This window comes from Hipposideros armiger, unplaced genomic scaffold (assembly GCF_001890085.2).
Source record: "Hipposideros armiger isolate ML-2016 unplaced genomic scaffold, ASM189008v1 scaffold_270, whole genome shotgun sequence".
Classification (NCBI taxonomy): Eukaryota; Metazoa; Chordata; class Mammalia; order Chiroptera; family Hipposideridae; genus Hipposideros; species Hipposideros armiger.
The window spans coordinates 892,437-911,305 of NW_017731620.1; the positions used below are offsets into that span (position 1 = coordinate 892,437).

General features: G+C 42.2%; 1 protein-coding gene across 1 annotated transcript in view; it reads right to left on the bottom strand.

The window, feature by feature from the left end:
* Window positions 1–942: 942 nt before the first annotated feature.
* The window catches only part of PCOLCE2 (procollagen C-endopeptidase enhancer 2), a 77,249-nt gene continuing 59,322 nt past the window's right edge, over window positions 943–18,869 (bottom strand). The window contains exons 6-9 of the mRNA XM_019656922.1: window positions 13,344–13,498; window positions 8,904–8,987; window positions 3,493–3,660; window positions 943–1,522 (exon numbers count right to left, since the gene is read on the bottom strand). Of these exons, the coding sequence (XP_019512467.1) occupies window positions 1,392–1,522; window positions 3,493–3,660; window positions 8,904–8,987; window positions 13,344–13,498 (538 nt within the window). The 3' untranslated portion in view covers window positions 943–1,391. The remainder of the gene's footprint in view (window positions 1,523–3,492; window positions 3,661–8,903; window positions 8,988–13,343; window positions 13,499–18,869) is intronic.

Here is an 18,869-nt window from a genome sequence, read left to right on the forward strand (position 1 = left end):
ACTATTTAGATATTCTATTTCTACTTGAGTCTGAGTTGATAAGTTCCCTGGGGTAAGAGTTTGTCCACTTCATCTTTTTTACCCTTTTCCTTTCAACTTTCCTGTGTCTTTATGTTTTAGATATTTCTTTCAAATAGCACATAGTTGAGTTTTTACTCAAAAGAATATTTCCCCTATTTCTAAAACTTGCTTCTACTACAGGAGGCCTGGGAACCCGAGTCTTTGTTCATCCTTAATGTTCTTTCTACCTTCTCCGGAGAGACGGCTGCGCCCTCTCCCGCAGCTCCTGGCCACCACCTCCTGAGGGCTGGTGGCCACACCCGTGGCAGGAACAGTGGCGTTTTAAGGAGTTCTGTGCGAATGATGGGAGTCCTTCATAGTTCTTCCACTACGAGGGAAAATAGATTTTTCATAGGCAAGGGCAGAGTGCATGCTCACTGACAGCCTGATCTCCTTACCTGAGGCGACAGGATACCAGGCTCATTTCTAATTTCAAGTCCTGTTAAATGACCAGTCATGCTTTAGGCTATGAAAACAAGGACTGGACTGTCCAAGTCAGGAGAAGAGGGCTTTCCTGTGGGGCAGCAAGGCTCTCTTGTCACGCTGGTGAGGGCACTGGTTTGGGAATTAGGACTTGCGAGCTTGATCTCCTGCGCTCTTGTGGGAAATGTGTGCATGGACAAGTCACTACATAAACCGGAGCTTCAATTTCTGTTAAAATGAAGGAACTGAACTAGATCCCCGAGGGACACCATTCAAGCTCCACCATCTTCAGGTTCTGCAGAGGAGAGTTACAGTCTGTACGTTCCTGGATCCATCTAGTCTTGGAGTTCTTGGACCGCTCTTTCCGCAAAGTGTAAAATGTTACAAGGACAACCTTACATGTACATAGCAGGGAATATTCATGCTACAGTGTCCCACTTTCTATAAAAATAAATTTGATGGCTGTTATATAATCATTTAAAATATTTTATTAAGCACTGATTTAAAAATGCAACAGAAGAGTATACCACTTGGAGCAAATGCTTGAAGGTAAAACAAATACCACTATAAATATTGCACTTATAAAATCTCTTTTTTACCTCTTCACAAAACTCATTCCTAAAATACCCTTTTACAGAGATGTATAAATAAACTGTTTCCAAACTGTCACGCTCCATACACAGTTTCCTCTCACAGGCACTAAGTCTGCAGGTTTCCCAACAGGCGTCTGCTCCCCTCGGGGCAGGCACAAAGCTTCCATCAGCAACATCGGAGGTCTCGGACCCACATCATGTGAAGAGTAAATCTGAATGCTCAATATTTAATTTTATAAGACTGTTTTTCTACTGAGAAAAATAGATCTTTCAGAGGCCATGACAGAACGAAGCTTACATTGACACAGCTCACTATTAACATTGTTTGTTTTCCAAGGCATTCAGGAACTTCTGGTTCTTGGTCTTGAACATCATGATAAAACTGTTTGGCATGATTTTGCCTCGCCCATCTTCGCCCACTTGGCCCATAATAATGTAATTCTGACCTAAAACAAGAGAATACAAAATTAATTTTTTCTCTATGTGTATGTGTTGGAAACACCTTAGGCCATAACTTACCTCTAGGTAAATGTTCTGTAATGTTACCATTATACATTTATTCTATCTAGAACAAGATCTGGCTTAAGGCTCTCATCAGCAAACAGCTTGAAACTGAGTAACTGTCCAGCTCTGCTAACACTGGGAACTGGCTGGGAACAATTAGATCCCGCCAAGCCCTGCTCTGCAGCGCCGTTGGGGTGGCCTAGTTACTGAGTGTCTGTCTGCCAAGAACCATGCACTGTGTTCACATGAGAGGCTCTCTTTCCTCAAGGCGCCTCCAGAGCTCCCTGACATGCCATCCTCTGGAGGCCTCTCAGAATCCCATAGTTTCTGGCTTTCCCAGGCATTTGGCAGATAATGAGCCACTGTCTTCTATTGTTGTCTTAAACTTTTCCCAACATCTCAAGCATCTATACTATGGAAGTTTCTGGAGTGCATGGCTGGATCATGTGCCTCTTTGCATTCTTACAATCCCTTGTAAAAAAAATAGGTACTAAAAAGCACTTACATCTGTTATACTGTTTTCATATATAGCAGTGTGTCTGACTAAGTTAGGCCTAGACTGGGGCCGGAGCTGAGGTACGCTGGGTTCAACTGTGAAGATTTACATTGCCTCAGAAAAATGGATAAATGAAGTGCATGTTACTGCCTCCTTTGTACTCCCTCTTCCCCAGTGTGTTATGAGAGAGATATATGTTTCCTTTTTCTCCTGCGTAATCCTCCCGCTGTGGGCTAACATGGTCATCATACTGGCCTCGAGCCTATGAAAGGTTGGTAGGTTGGGCAGAGGGAAGTCACCTCAAGGCTGGACTGCCAGCATCATTATGCGACCTTGAAGTATGTATCTAGATGTGCATTATTGGCAGTTCCTGGCAGTTCTGGAAAGAAGTGTTATCGTTTACAGAGCCTTTGCTATTCCTTCTGAAAAGCCAGCATGAAGCTGCTGGCTTCCTGACTTTTGTGAACAACGCACACAGCTTGGTTTGTTTTGGTTGTGGGAGAGGTTTACAACAAGACTGAGGAAAGAATGAGCTGAGATTGGATAGGGAAACCAAGGCATAACACACGGTGGAGTACCAGGCATTATCACCATCCAAAGAGAGAGACCTACCCATGGGTACTGTTTGTGCAAAGCATCTACATAAATATCATGTGTGGGAAAGCTGCAGTAGAGTATGTATAGCATGATGCCATTTGTTTAAGTGTGTGTGTGCATGCTTCATATGGAGAGGAACTTTCTGGAAGGAGCTTTTCATAGTGCCGCTGGGTTTGGCAGGGAAAGGGCTTCACGTTTTATTTTATATCCTTCTCTACTTATTCAGACTTTTAAAAAATCATAGAATATACATTACTTTTTTTGAATACACACTGCTTTTATAAGTTAGGGAACTTGTTAAAAATAACCATGTGCCTCTGGCTCTGACTTTCCTTTTTCCATAATTTCTTGTAATAAACTCATTCCCATCTATGGATTTAATGGTCCTATATCTGAAAATGATCCCGAAATATTTCATTCCAGCCCATATATACCTCTCCCTTCTGAACTACAGCTCTGAATTTCCTTTTTCTTGCTGAATATGTTCTTCTAGACATGGTACTGGCACCATCGGTGCAATAATTGAACATCTCTTTCTTCGGAACTGCTCCTCTGTGTCCGTTCCCTACTGATCCAAGTGCAAATGCTCCTTGGACTCATTCATTTCCACTACCTCATCTTCTTTCACAAATTACAAGAACTGGGATTAGAGACCAATTCTGCCAGACCCCAAAGGCCTCCCTTCTATGCCAGATGTGGGCAATATGTTGACTTCCCCAGACCAGCCACAGTATGGACTTGCTCAGAATGGCTCTCTTGTTCCCTTCTCTGTCCCTGAGCTCCCCTGGAAGAAGGACCAAAGTTCCCCTCCCTCCTTACCTCTTCTGAGGAGAGGGCACTGCTTGCAGACCACAATGACCTTGGCACTCATGTTCTTGCCAGCCTGTTGAATTGCCAAATTTCCTTCTTTGTAGATGTTAATGAGTGAGACTGTGGCATGCAAACTCCCACCTCGAGTGACGGTTGTAATGACAGTACCAGCCAATACTACAGAAGAAAACGTTTTGGAAATGATGTTACATTGAAGGCATATGTAAGAGGAATGGAAAATCATTTGACATTTTTCTAGCAGAGCTATCAAATTTGATTCTCTCACCAAAATTCAGGTTGAACAAAAGAGCCACGCAGCTGTGATGATGCCCAGGTTTTTGACACCTAGGAGAGAAACCTAAGTAGCAGCCGCATTGAAGCCTGTTACCCAGATGGGGCATCTTCACCATGTCTTACCCAACATGTGGATCAATTATCAAATAAGGTAGAGGTGTATGAGCCTCACCTGCGCATACTGAACAAGACTTTGATTCTTTCGCGGCAACCCCATACTAGGAGGATTCATGAGGGGATCTGAGCCAGGAAGCTCAGAGTCTTTGTGTCTGTATGGGTGGACGCTTACCTTTCTGTGTCTCCCTCTATCCCCTCTTGAGCTGTCCTCTCTCCTGAAACTTTGGTTCATCCCATGGGTCCTTATCTCTCTCTAATTATCAGTAAATATTTGTCTTTTTCTGGGTCTTTGATATTCTCTTTCTTATCCACCTTGTGTGCCCCATTTAACAAGTCAAAGAATAGAATTGAGGTATAACCTAAAACATTTTCTTGCTTAAAAAAAACTCTAGCAAAATTCAGCTGCTTTTTATATGTCATTCTCTCTTTTTTCCATTGTGACACTCAGAGAAAAGAGTCTCATTTCTGAGCTTCAGAAGGAAAGATGCTGTGTTTCTCCAAGGCATGCTTCTGGCACTTGGTGGGGACAGTTCTGTGAGGTGCAGAACTTGCATTGAATGACTGTTTTAGGAGCACTGCCTGCCCAGAAAACCCAGTAGCTCTCCCCAGTTATTGTGGCAACCAAAAGCTGCCTCTAGAGGAGTGTTGCCAATGCCAGTGGAGAACCAACGGGCCACTGGTGGTAATCAGTATTTGGTAATTTTGCTATGTAAGTGAGTCAGTGGAATAAATAAAATTTTGGACTCAGCTGACATGACCCTTTCAGGGTAAAGTGAGAACTCATTGCTTCCATGGTGTGCAAAGCTCAAAAAATCCGAATTCTTATCAGGCCTTACTTTAGTGATGAGTGTTCACTGAAAAATGTCTGTCTGTAGCCAAGTGGAATCAGGTGGCTCCAAAGGACAGGGAGGGAGATTTCCTTAAGCACCTCCTATGGAAGACTGAACTGGAGTTGGTAGCTATGATACCTGGTGCTATTGTTTTCATTTTTATGCCAGTTACTTGAATTTTGGCATGCAAACTCCAGTAGGATTTGGGGCCCCAGGTTCTTCAGTGCCTTCACGTTACTACAATATAGTTCATCTGGGCTGCAGACAGTTACCACTTCAAGACACAGAAAAAGGAAGCAAAGCCTCTTCTGGGAGGCCCTTTGGTTTGGGATAACCAATTTAAGCTAGAGCAACTTTCTTTTCCTGATAAAACTATTTTTAAAAATTTTTCTTTTTTTTCAGTTATAGTTGACATTCAATATTATTTTGCATTAGTTTCAGATGTATAACATTTATATAATTTATGCAATCATCCCCCTGTAGTACCCACCTGGCACTATACATAGTTGTTGCAACATTATTGAATATATTCTCTATACTGTATACTTTACATCCCCGTGACTTTTTTTTTAAGATTTCCATGAAAAATATAGCTAACATACAATATTGCATTAGTTTCATGGGTACACCATAGTTATTCAACATTTATATACCTAAACTAAAAGAGCAATCACCATGACAAGTCCAGCAACCATTTCTTGTCTGGGAAGCTCTTTATCTGTCTTTTGATTTTAAATGATACTTTGCTGGGTAGAGTAACCTTGGTTGTAGTTCCTTGCTCTTTATCACTTGAATGTTTCCTGCCAATCCCTTCTGGCCTGCAAAGTTTCTCTTGAGAAATCAGCTCACAATCTTATGGGAGCTTCCTTATAAGTTACTAGTTGCTTTTCTCTTGCTGCTTTTAGGGTTCTCTCTTTGTCTTTAACCTTTGCCATTTTAATTATGATGTGTCTTGGTGTAGGCCTGTTTGGGTTCATCTTGTTTGGGACCCTCTGCGCTTCCTGGGCTTGTATATTTATTTCCTTTGCCAGGTTAGGAAAGTTTTCAGTTATTATTTCTTTAAATAGGTTCTCAATCCCTTGCTTTCTCTCTCTTCTCCTTCTGGTACCCCTATGATGTGAATGTTGTTATGCTTGATGTTGTCCCAGAGGGCTCTTAAACTAATCTCATTTGGGGGAATTCTTTATTATTATTATTTTTTTGCTATTCCAATTGGGTGTTTTCTGCTACTTTGTCTTCCAAATCACTGATTCGATCCTCTGCTTCATCTAATCTGCTGGTGATTCCTTCTAGTGCATTCTTCATTTCAGTTATTGTATTCTTCTGTTTTTTTTATTTTTATTTTTTTCATTTTCTATGTCCTTTTTCATGCTTGTTATCACTTTCTTGAAGTTCTCACTAAATTTCTTGAACAACCTTATAACCAGTGTTTTGAACTCTGTTTCTTTGCCTCTATTTCATTTACTTCTTTTTCTGGAGTTTTCCCCTGTTCTTTCATTTGGGATCTATTGCTTTGTTTCTGCATTTTGGCTGTCTCTGTGTTTGTTTCTATGTGTTAGGTAGATCTGCTATGTCTTCCAGTGTTGACCAGGTGGCCTTATGTAGTAGGTGCCCTGTGGGCAGTTTCCCTGGCCACCTGTTCTAGTGCTCCAGGAGTGTCCCTTCTGTGGGTTGTGTGTGCCCTCTTGTTATAATTGAGCCTTGATTGCTATTGGCACATCAGTGGGTGGCACTGGCCCTCAGGCTGACTGGCTGTGGGGTTTGTCCACATCCACAGCTATGGGCTGCTGTGTGGGGGGCTTACCACTGAGTGGGATTTGCCCCAGCAGGCTCTGGTACATGTTGAGACCATCCTTCATGTATACCACTTGTGGGGCTAATTGGCCAGTATTCTGCTGTGGTCTGAAGTCAGCTTCCAGTGTGTTGGTTCTGGGACCTCTTGGGAGGGGCTCTGGTGCAGGCCCAGGTCACCTGCTGCCTGTGACTGGCCAGGGACTACCTCGTAGGAGCTACAGAGCGATCTTCAGTTGCTTGTTGCCTGTGCTAAAGTTGGAGGTACATGGGAGAGGCCACACTGCGAACCGAGGACGGCTGCAACCAGTACAAGGCTTGAGGTAGCTCCGCAAAAAGACAGGACACCCTGAGGCCTGATGCTACCTACCAGCTCCTTTATGGGTCAGCCACTGATGTATGTGAGGGTCTCAGGGAGTCACTAGAGTGGGAAGAGTTGTGGTAACCAGTTTAATGTAGACTCTGGTTTGGTGCGAGTGCTGGGCCTAAAGCAACTCAACAAAAGTCTCAGAGCACACTGAGGCCAGTCGCTGCCCCCCTGGGGCCAATGGACTCTGATAGTTTTCCAAGAAAAAGTGCAATGTGGATGGGGTTGGCTGCTCACAGAGAAAGTGCCTCCAGCATTGGGGCAGCTGGGTGGGGTGGGGTCCCCGTGGAGCTATCCAGACCAACTCAGATTCAGATTTGGCCTGTGTGGGAGGATCAACACAGGAAAGATGGCACCCTTCCGGCTGCTTGGGAGGAGGATGCCTCACAAGGAAAATGGTGACTGTCCTCAGCCCTGGCCCAAAAGCCACACACCTCAGTCTGCTCCCTGTATGTCTCCAACACACCCTGAGTCACCGTCCCCCCACTGGGAGTGAGTGACTCTGTGTGTGGGCCTTTTAAGAGGATGCATGGGTTTCCTGCTGCCTTCCATCCCTCCTGGATGGTTTGAATCCCCACTGTCTTTCACAGCCAATTGTTGTGTGTGTGTAGGGGGGGCTCCTCTTCCTGGCACCAGTACTCTGGGCTGGGCAACATGGTGTGGGGCTGGGTTCCCATGCTTCTCTGGGGGGAGCCTCTGCAGCTGAGATATCCCTCCTGATTCTCAACCACCACAGGGAGATTTGAGACCAGCCCGTTTCGTATCTCTGCTCCTCCTACCAGCCTCAATGTGTTTTCTTCTTTATAACCTTAGTTATAAAACTTCTGTTCAGCCAGACTTCAGATGGTCCTCCCAGTTGATTGTTCCATAATTTAGTTGTAATTTTTTTTAAATTGGGGAAGGGGGGATGGGAACAGCGCTGGGGAATTGGGGGAAGGGGAACAGACAAGTTGCTGTCCTTTTGTTCTTCTGTCTAGTTGTGGAGGACGTTGCTTCACTGGCCCAAGTTGGCACCATCATTGCGCTCTTCCCGGGCGAGGCAGATCAGTCGCCGGCTTCTGGACGGCCGCTCATCGCGGCTGCGGGCCGCTCACGCTGGCTGCTGGCTACATACAGTAGCCCATGGCAACCCACTGCCACAGGGACTGCAGCCTACGCCGTCGCCGGCGACTCACGGCAGCCCAGCTCCAGGTTGAGCTGTTGTTCAGTATCTTAGCTGTGGAGGGCAGTGTTCACTGGCCCTCATATGTGGGATCCGAACCGGGACCCTCTGGCATCCCAAGCGAGTTCTTAACCAACGCGCCACTCAGCTGGCCCTAGTTGTAATTTGAATGTGTTCACGGAGGGAGGCAGGCATGGTGTTGATCTACTCTACCATCTTGGATCTCTCCCCCTGATAAAACCTTTCTTAAATATTCCTTTTGAAAATAACCAGCATAATTAAGTTTGGTATCTTTTGTTCTTGATCGCTTTTCACAGAAAGTGTAATTATTTTTTATGGCAAAAAGCTCTTAGAAATTCTAAGTCATTAAGCAATATGTCCTCAGGTTCTAATTTATAAGTTTCCAAATGGATTTCAGATTCCCAAGTTTTAATTTAATATTTTGGGAAGGCACTAAAGAGGAAAAACCTGAATTTCTTGTGAGAGAGGCTTGGATCTGTTTCTAATTTACTTAACTTGAATTATAGATCTGTGAAAAAATACTCAGTACATGAACAATATGTGAGGAAAAAATACTGAGCCATCCAGAATACACAGAGTAGCAGTATCATGCACCAGGAGTCAAATTAAGTTTATGTGAAAAAAGTGTATTTTCTGTATGCATATTTTTCTCAGTTGTGAAATCTAACACTTTGGACAGCACAAGTCAACATACCTTAGTGTGTAGGAAAATATTTTCTTGGGTAAACGAAGAGTGTAACTGACCCTTTACCATCATATTCATGGCAATTCCTTTGAGACTAAAGCATGCAGTCTCAAGTTTCTTATTAAAGAGAAAAGGCTGGGTTTTATTTCTTACCAAAGTTACTTGAACAGTAATTGCTCTCCAGAGTCCCCGTCCATCTACACTTTTGTTGACACAGGGCTACGGTGGGTTTTAAACCTTAATTCAAAGAAGAAAGACATCATAAGATTGAGGGAAATGAATTCAAGTATAATTGATACTTAGATATGAATCTATCAATTTAAAATTACCATTTATTTCCTGGAGTGACTAATCTATCATTGCAATGAAATAATTAAAAAGCATGCAAAAGAAATTCTTCATGCTACCAATACTGTTCCAATTTCCTCAGTGTAACTCAATACCCTTTACTGAATTTTAAACCTGAGATCAAAGATAACCCAAATTTAGCTCTCTTCTCTTCTTTCTTTACATATAACTAACACTACAACTAAAAATAGACATAGTCTTCATGTGCCCTGCTTAGAAAAACCCAGTACAAAAAATATGACCTCAGAAAATATAGGTTAATTCTTCACTTTATACAAGGAATCCTATGGCGTTCCCCCTGAGGATAGAGGGAACTTTTGTGGTGCATTTAAAATGTGCAATTGCCTAAATGTGAATAATACAGGTGTTTTAGAAACACTGCTCATGTATAAAGTGTGTTATATCTGTAATTAGATGCAACCAATTAGTAAACATTTATGTCGAGCCTGTCACTGCCTATAAGAATAGAAAGAACTAAGAAGTTGACAGATTGAAAAGAAAAGCTATTGGGTTGTCGGAAAAGTCATGATGTATTTTTTCTATGGTTTTCGTCACAAAAATGCGTCATGACTTTTCCAACAACCCAATAAGTAGATAAACACAGTGGTTCTCATTTGACAATGTCTGGAAATGGGTTTGGTAGTCACACATCCTCCTTTCTCATTCTTAGCACGTGACCTTGCCAATTTTCTAGAGAGCACAGAGATCATAGAAGAAAATGTCCCCAAGATCCCCACAAAACCTCTGAGTTGTCTTTTTCTGTTTCCTCCTCTGAGAGAGGAAGATACCCCTCCTCTGGTCTAAGGTCTGTCCATCTGTGAGTCCTCTGGAGGCCACACATTCCCATCTTTGTAGAAATTTCCTCCTCAGTTTATTCCTTCTGTCTGCCAATATGTTCTCTTTTGCTGGCAATTTCCCATTAGCTTTAACTTGTTCCAGACACTCAAGGCCTCTTTCCCTCTTTAGGGCCAAACCTGTGGAATGAGTTGCTGGAACTTACTGTCTCAATTTCTTCACCTTTTTATACACACCCCTGATCCCACTCTTTCTGGCTTCTGCCTACACAACTCCACTCACACAACTCATGCTACATTGCTGGGGTCTCCAGTAGCCTCCATGTCATGAAATCAAATGGAAACATTTTACTCCTTCTCCTATTTGAAGTCTCATCAACACATGGCTCTACTGACTTAAAACATTCTCTTCCCTGGCTTCCATGACCCCTGCTCCTGGCTTTCTTTCCTCATCCTTAGCCCTCCTTTACCAGCATATCCTTTTTAAAAAATATATTGGAATTTGTACAGATTTAATTCCAACCCTTCTCCTTTTTTTACCCTAACCTATCCCTAGGTGATCTCATTCTAGATCATGGTATCTACCATGTATGTGTTGATGACTCTCAGATTTAATTTTTTTTTTTTAAGATTTTATTGCAGAACTGGGGGAGGGGAACAGCGTTGGGGAATCAGGGAAGGGGAACAGAAAAGTTGTTGTCCTTTTGATCTTCAGTCTAGTTGTGGAGGACGTCGCTTCACTGGCCCATGTTGGTATTATTATTGTGCTCTTCCCCGGTGAGGCAGATCGGTCGCTAGTCACTGGGTGGCCGCTCACGGCAGCTCTTGGCAGCTCACGCCAGCTGCCGGCTGCTCCCAGTAACTTCCTGGAGCCCACTGCAGCTCCACTGAAGCCTATGCCATCGCCGGCGATTCACAGCAGCCCAGCTCCAGGTCTAGCTGTTGTTCACCACCTTAGCTATAGAGGGCACAGCATCACTGCCCCTAATGTGGGATTCGAACCGGGGCCCTGCTGCTCATAGCTGGCATCCCAAGCCAACCTTTAACCAACGCGCTACTCAGCCAGCCCAGATTTAAATATCTTGATTAAATCCCTCTGCTCGTCTGCAGGCCCATAGATGTAACTATCCAATGACATCTCCACTTGAGTGTCTCACAGACACTTCAGACTCAACAAGGTCACAGCTTAACTTACGAATCTACCCCTAGACACAGTTCTTGACTTTAGTAAATAACAACATTATCCCCTGGGTTTTGCAAGTCAGGGACCTGGGAAGCATTCCTGATACCTCCCAGATCTCCCTAGTCCAATTAATCACCAAACCCTGTCAGTTTCTCCTAAGGCCCCTAGCTTGCACAAAGGTCAGCATCTCTTGACCATCTCTGTATTTCTGTCACCGGGACAGCCACAAGAACCTGTTGACTCTCTTGACCCCTACACTCCATTCACCTCCCAGTGGCCACAGTGATCTTCATAGAGTGAATCTAACTCTGAACTTTGTTTAAATCCATCAACGGTTGCCTCCACACGTAGGATAAAATTCAAAATACTTAGAGCATAAGGAGAGAGGTGATAGGGACAAAAGATGAAGCTAAAAAGAGGCCAAGGAGGAAGTGTTAAGGGTCTTATATGCCATGTAAAGGAGTTGGGCTCCTGTGCTGTCCAATATGGCAGGCACTAGCTACATAAAGCTTTTAAAATTAAATTAAAATTTCAGTTCTAGTATATCACTAGCCACATTTCAAGTGTTCCATAGTGGCTACTGTATTGGATGGCACAGGTGTAGACGATGAATTTAAGGTGGAGAATAGCATGGTCTGCTCTGTGTGTGGTGGGGCATGCAGCGGGGAGGTGAGAGAGAGGAAGCGTGGCTACTGATGTTGTGGGCCATGCCTGAGAAAACATGTGGAGAAGCAGATTTCAGGCAGAAAATAGTGTGATAAAAACAAGTTGAGGACCAGCTGAGTAGCGCGCTGGTTAAGAGTTGGCTTGGGACGCCAGCTCTGAGCAGCAGAGACCTGGTTTGGATCCCACATGGGGGCCAGTGACACTGCGCCCTCTACAGCTAAGATGATGAATAACAGCTCAACCTGGAGCCGGGCTGCCGTGAGTCACAGGCGACAGCGTAGGCTGCAGCCCCTGCTTCAGTGGGCTGCCGTGAGCTACCGTGAGTGGCTGACAGCCACCGTGAGCGGCCATCCAATGGCCGGTGACTGATCTGCCTCACCTGGGAAGAGCACAATGATCACAATACCAATATGGGACAGTGAACTGACGTCCTCCACAACTAGACTGAAGAGCAAAAAGGACAGCAACTTGTCTGCTCCCCTTCCCCGATTCCCCCATGCTGTTTCCCTCCCCCAATTCCCCAATAAAATCTTTTAAAAAATACCAAAAAAACAAGTAGAGCTTCATGTGTTTTAATTTACATGTTTAGCAGTTGCAAAATTCTAGGAGATAATTACAAACCCAAGTTTGCAATTTCAGAGAAAGTTTAGGACTGGAGATAAAAGCTGGGGAACCAGTAACACACACATGGGTGTGATCAGATAATTCACTGGAAAGAATAAGGACAACCAGGGTCCACTGAGGTGAGCTGGAGAAATACTGCTGTAGCATGAGCCAGTACACTTCCAGGCCACCAGGTGGCACAGCTGGGGAGTGCTCAGAAAAATCAGCCCTTCCATTAAGTGCCTGTACTGAGGGACAGCCCTACTACCTACTGGTGCAAACAGAAAGTGGTGGGCCATAAAGTTGGGCTTATTTCAGCCTATTGCATATCTTAACCTTATATCCTTCCTTCTCACCTTTTTTTCTCCTCCTTGGATTTAGATTTTGAGCTCTGTGGCCTGAAATCCCAGTGGGTGGAGCTGACAGGATGTAGAGACTAGATCTAAAGAGACCCACTCCAGTCTCGCCATTTCTTAGATCATGCCCCAGATGAGAGTTTCCAAACTGACTTGTATAATACGTCGAATATTTTTGTTTGATTAACTCCAATTTGAAAAATTAATATATTTTGTGTGACATATTTTGGAGTGAAGGAAAAAAAAAAGCCCAAATCAAATACTGGCAGATGTGAAAACAGATAGGTATCAAGGCCCTAGTACTTTAACCTAAAATGCTACAATTCCATGTAATAAAAAGAAAACCATAATTTTATAAGTGCTAGAAAAGAAAAATTAGTCTTCTAATGATCTGTGCCTCTAATAGGGTTCCTAGTAATTTTTAAGTGGTCATCATTTTCTTAGTTGATTTTTAAAACTTATTACCTTATTATTATTCTTACACCTTATATTTTTCTTTCATCAATGAAGTCATTATTCTCTTACATAAGTTTTCATTTTATTTAACTTATTTTAGTTTCAAGTATCTTCCTCTTAATTTTTTCCTACTTCAAAAGAATTTTTCTTATACTCCTTAAGTTTGTGTACAAACTTCAAAACTTACCTGTAGTTACAGGAACTGTGGTGGTAACAGGCAGTGCTGTAGTTGTAGGTAATTTTTTTGGCCTGAATTTGTAGTGACCAATAAATCCATCAGCAGTTAAACTTAAATCTGAGAAAAACTGAATGAGAAGTTCATTTTTCTCAGATAAAATTGGCCTAAAAGAAAGAAAACATGTTTAAATAAATATACATTTTAAACTTTAAGTGGCACCTCTCTGAAATATAGAATTTTCTAGATTTCTATTAACTTCTGACAATAGATATTATTTGTTTAAACTTAAGAGCTACAATACTTTAAAAGGGTGAAAGCCTAAATCTGCTCAATATTAATGCTAATATCTAACATTTACTGAGTGTTCAGTTAGGCACTGTGCTTTGTGCAAATTGTCAAATTCTATCTACACAACAACCTTATTATTATCCCCTTTTTATGGAATAGGCAACTGAAGTTCAGACAATTCAAATGATTTGCCGAAGACCCTACAGCTAGTATGCAGGAGAGTCAGAATTTGAACCCAGGACCAAGTGACTCGAGAGACTGTGGCAAACATTGGGACCAATGTAAACATGGAAACTGGCTGGTTCTTCACAAGCACCTCAGAGTTTGGCCAGACTTGGGAACCGTAAGCTTCTTTGAATGAAGACTCTGGGTCATTGCTGGCCTGGGAAGCTAGGGATGCTGACCATGGAGAACCAGATGGAGAAATCCGATGAGCAAATTCCCAGGCCCTGTGAAGACACAGCCCAAGGGATTATCTCAGTGGGCAGGTCACCCGGGTATAAGAAAGCCATGCAGGGTGTAATAGGACTTCCATTCTATTTTTAATGAGAGTTTTTATGCATGCCTGACATGGAAACATTTCTGTTTATAATATGGGTAGCAGAATGCTATGAAGGAGAAAGAGAAAGTGATTATTTTGTTTTGGTGGTTATGAATGAAATCATTAAAAACTCTAATGTTAAAGCTGTTTTCGGGGCTTGCTGGTTAGTTGGTACTAAAGATTTAGTGGCGATAATAACCGAGGCTCAAAAGCTCTCTTAAATCTCAGGGGATAACTATATTAAAGAAAGTAGTTTCGTTTAAGCTTTTGCTATTGGTATTTAAACAATGGTAAAATGCTGTTTGGCTAATTCTATTTAAAAACTAATTCAGAAGTAGAAAAATTAAACAAGTTATTTAATTGAGTTACTTGATGGTTTGACTAAAGTCCTCTTTTGAGGCATCTTCTCTCATCCGAACCACTTCTTAGGCATCATGGACAGCAAATGATGAGGCAACTCATTTTCCCCGCCTATCAGTACTTTGAGTGGGGGTGGGTAGAGGGGAAGGCAGATCTGTACTTGACCCAATCAGTAAGGAAAACCGCAAGATGTGTCCTGCCCTGAAGGTTATTACCTTCTGAGCCAAGGGATGGGGCAAACTTAGGAGAGAACTTTATGGCCTACATTGAGAGTTCTGGTCACAAAAGTGATCAAAGTCATTTAAATAATGCTTCTGAGAATCAAGCCTTTAGCAGAAATAGTCTACCTTGCTTTTGAAAACATATTCCATTAAATAAATACAAGCAGTGTGCATGGAATACAATTCTCAGCTAAAATTACAAACAAAATGTTACTCTTGTTTAAATGATAAGATTACAAAAAGCAGTTATTATAAGCACCAAAGGAAACCTTAAGACCCAACCAGGTGAGCCTTCTAGACAGGATGCTATAATTATAGTGATCATTCACTCTCTTTTCTATGAACTAATCTTGGAAGCATATATTGGAAACTAAATTTTCTCAAGGAAGAGTATTTTCGTAACCAACTCCTATTTTTGTTATGCTGCTGTTGTGCTTTAGCATAAATGTGACAGAATCACAATGCCATAATGTACTGAGGGTCACGTGTGGTGTCACAAATTTATGTTACAAATCACTAGAAAGGCAAGAGGAAATCTCAGTCGGATCTACTCCACCCTGGCGAGTCCCAGGAATGGATTGAGGATGCTGTTTCTTATCATACAGCCAGCAGTGTCGGCTGTCTCTACTTTGCCATCCATCTTCCTCTTCTTCAATCACTACAGTCATTCAACTGCAATGTCCTGTCAATGTTGCCTCCTGAATGTTTCCTGATCCACATCCTTCGCTTCACCTCTGCGCCCTTCCCTACCTGCTTGACTTAACCTGGACCACTGCCTCTCTAACCTGCCTCCCTGCTCATCAAGTCTAGGATGGGGGTTCTAGAGGAACTGGTCCTGTCATTTCCTACCTAAATCCTCTTGGAGGGCTCCAATGTCTGCAGGACGTGGAACCAGACCCAACCTTCCAGCCCCATCTCTCTCTAGGCCCTAACTCCAGTGCTCTACAGGGAGCGTCTGTATTAACAGAGCTCCCTCTGAGTGGAATCAGTCTCTTCTCCTTTCTGCCTCTGACTCCAACTCTTCCTTCAAGACTCAGATTCAAGAAGCACCATGTCCTCCAACAAACTCCTCTGAGCTCTCCACCACTTGTCCTGACTGGACCAAAGGACTCCTTGTCATAAATTCACCCAGGACAGTCCTTTGCCAATTTACCAATTTGCTTTGTCTCGCTCCCTCCTACTCCTTACCGTGGTCTGTATTCACCTCTGTATTCCAGTTACCTAATGTAACGCCCACCACATGGCAGGGGTGTCGTAAATGTTTTGGAACTGAATTCAGTGATATTGATACTGCACTGAACGACACACGGGGATGGAGAGGAGATGTCCCACTACCCACGGACTCCTCCTTCTATGCATACCTTTAATGGGAAAACCTCCCCAAACAGGCTTTCTCACTTTCTACACTGTCCCACCCTAGAAATACCTCTGACTACAGAAAAATATTCCTCTGGTAAAAGGGTTACCTGATGGCAGGCAGTCAAGCTATTCTAGACAAACTCCCCAGAAGTGAGTAGCGCTCAACAGCCCTCTCCATCACCTCCCCCTCACCTATCCACATGGAGGCAACCACTGCCCTGAATTTTGTGCTTAATCTTTTCTTTCTTTTATCTATAGATTTACCAAAGCATATGCATCACTAAACAATATATTGTATAGGTTTGCATGCTTTTAAACTTTATATAAATGGAAGGGTATGGTGTGTATGTTTCTGTTGTTTTTTTCACCCTCAACATTATAATGGTGAGTCACCACTGTTTTCGCTGCTGTGTAGCGTATGTTATAACACAATTGAACTAGTCTCTTGTTGATAAACATTTGGCTGTTTACTCCCCCACCCCAGTTACCAACAACATTGCTGAGACCATTCTTGTGTATGTCTTGTGGTAGACATGGGCAAAAGTATCCCTAGTGGGCACACCTGGAAGGTAGGGCATATGCTCTATGCTAGGCCACAAGGTATAGGCTCGTTTTCCACTTTATAGATGATGCCAAACTGATTCCCAAAGTGGTTGTACCAATTTACACTCTTTTCAAAGATTATTCACTGTGTAGCTTTCTTCTTCTGGGAATGCTTTTTCATGTCTTTTACACATTTTTTTTCTATTGAATTGTCTTTTCCTTATAATTTTTAGGATTTCTTGATTATTCTGGCACCTAAGTCTTTGTCAAATATGTGTTACAAATATCTGCTTCCATTTTGTGCCTTCTCTTTTCCCTCTCTTTAAGGTGTATTTTGATGAGCAGAAATTCTCATTCAAGTTTCTCATTTAAGTCCCTAATCCATCTATAATTGAATTTGGGGTGATATTAGATGTGAATACAATCAGTTTTCCCATGTGAATAAAAATTCTTCCCGCCTTACTTTGCAATAGAGCATCCTTTACCTGCAGACCTGTGGGTCTCCTTGATGTGCCCAGTCTTCAGACACACATGGATGTTTCTGGCCTCTCTTTGGTGCTTTTGTTACTCAATCTGCCTATCCCTCTGATGAAACCACACTGTCTTAATTACAACAGCTTTCTGACATGGCTCCATCGTGGTGAGGCAAATCCTCCTGCCAGGTTCTTCTTCGGAACTGTCAGAGTATCAACCCTCCCACCCCCTGGCTATTCCATGTATATTTTAGGATCAGGCTGTCAGGTTAATGGAAAACCAATTTCGATATTTTTAACAGTATTGATTCTTCCTATTCATGAGAATAGTATATAACTTCATTTATTTAGGTCTTTTAAAATATCTTTTAGTAAGGTTTTATAATTTTCTCTATTAAGATCTTGCACATGATTTATTAAATTTATTCTTCAGTATTTTATATTTTTCTTGCTATTAAAATAATCTCTTTAAAAATACAAACTTTTAAATTCAAGCAATTTAAGAAAACATATTCTTGAATGAGTTAATGTTTTCGACAAATAAAAACAAATCTAGAAGTCACACTTTAATCTGGTAATGTATAAAATTAATAGATTTAATACATTCAAGCCAACTTTAACTTCATGGTAGGAGAGTATTTTTTATACATTGTTAGATTTGGCTTGCTAATATTTTTCTCTTAGGATTTATTTTTCATCACATTCATAAATGAGATTGGTCTTTAATACTATTTTCTTGTATTTCTTACCTTGTTTTGCTGTCAATTTTTATGAGCCTTATGAAATTAGTTGTGGAACAATCCCCATTTTTCTCTGGAACAATCTGTGTAGTGTTGAAATTATTCTGTTTCTCCAACACTTGTTAGAACTCAGGGAGAAAAGCAATCTGGGACTGTTTATCTCCCTCTTTGATAACTTCTAATTATAGATCAAATTTCTTTAATCGTCATTTGCCAATTCTAGCTTTTTCTTTTTCCTATGTTCATTTTTCTACTTGGAAAAAAAATGCATGTATTCCTGTTGTTGGGTGCAGTGTTCTGTATCCATTAGAACAAGCCTGTTAATTGTTTTTTAAATCTTCTGCATCCTGATTTTCCATCTTTCTGTAATTCACAGTTAATCTTCAGTTATTGAAAGATATGTGTTTAAAATTTCCTACTATAAAATGGCCTTTTAATTTTTATTCATTTATTTTTTTGTTATATATATATTTTGATGTTCATACAATTTATGATTATTACACCTCCCTGATAAATTGCACCTTATTTTTTAAAAGATTTTTATTGGGGAATTGGGGGGATGGGAACAGCGCTGGGGAATTGGGGGAAGGGAACAGACAAGTTGCTGTTGTTTTGTTCTTCAGTCTAGTTGTGGAGGATGTTGCTTCACTGGCCCAAGTTGGCACCATCATTGCACTCTTCCCGGGTGAGGCAGATCAGTCGCTGGCTTCTGGACGGCCGCTCACTGCGGCTGCTGGCCGCTCACGCTGGCTGCTGGCTACACACGGTAGCCCATGGCAACCCACTGCCACAGGGAGTGCAGCCTACGCCATCGCCGGCGACTCACAGCAGCCCAGCTCCAGGTTGAGCTGTTGTTCAGCATTTTAGCTGTGGAGGGCAGTGTCACTGTCCCTCATATGTGGGATCCGAACCGGGGTCCTCTGGCGTCCCAAGCCAGTTCTTAACTATCGCGCCACTTGGCCGGCCCAAATTGCACCTTTTATCATTATTTTTAGTAATGCTTTCTGCCT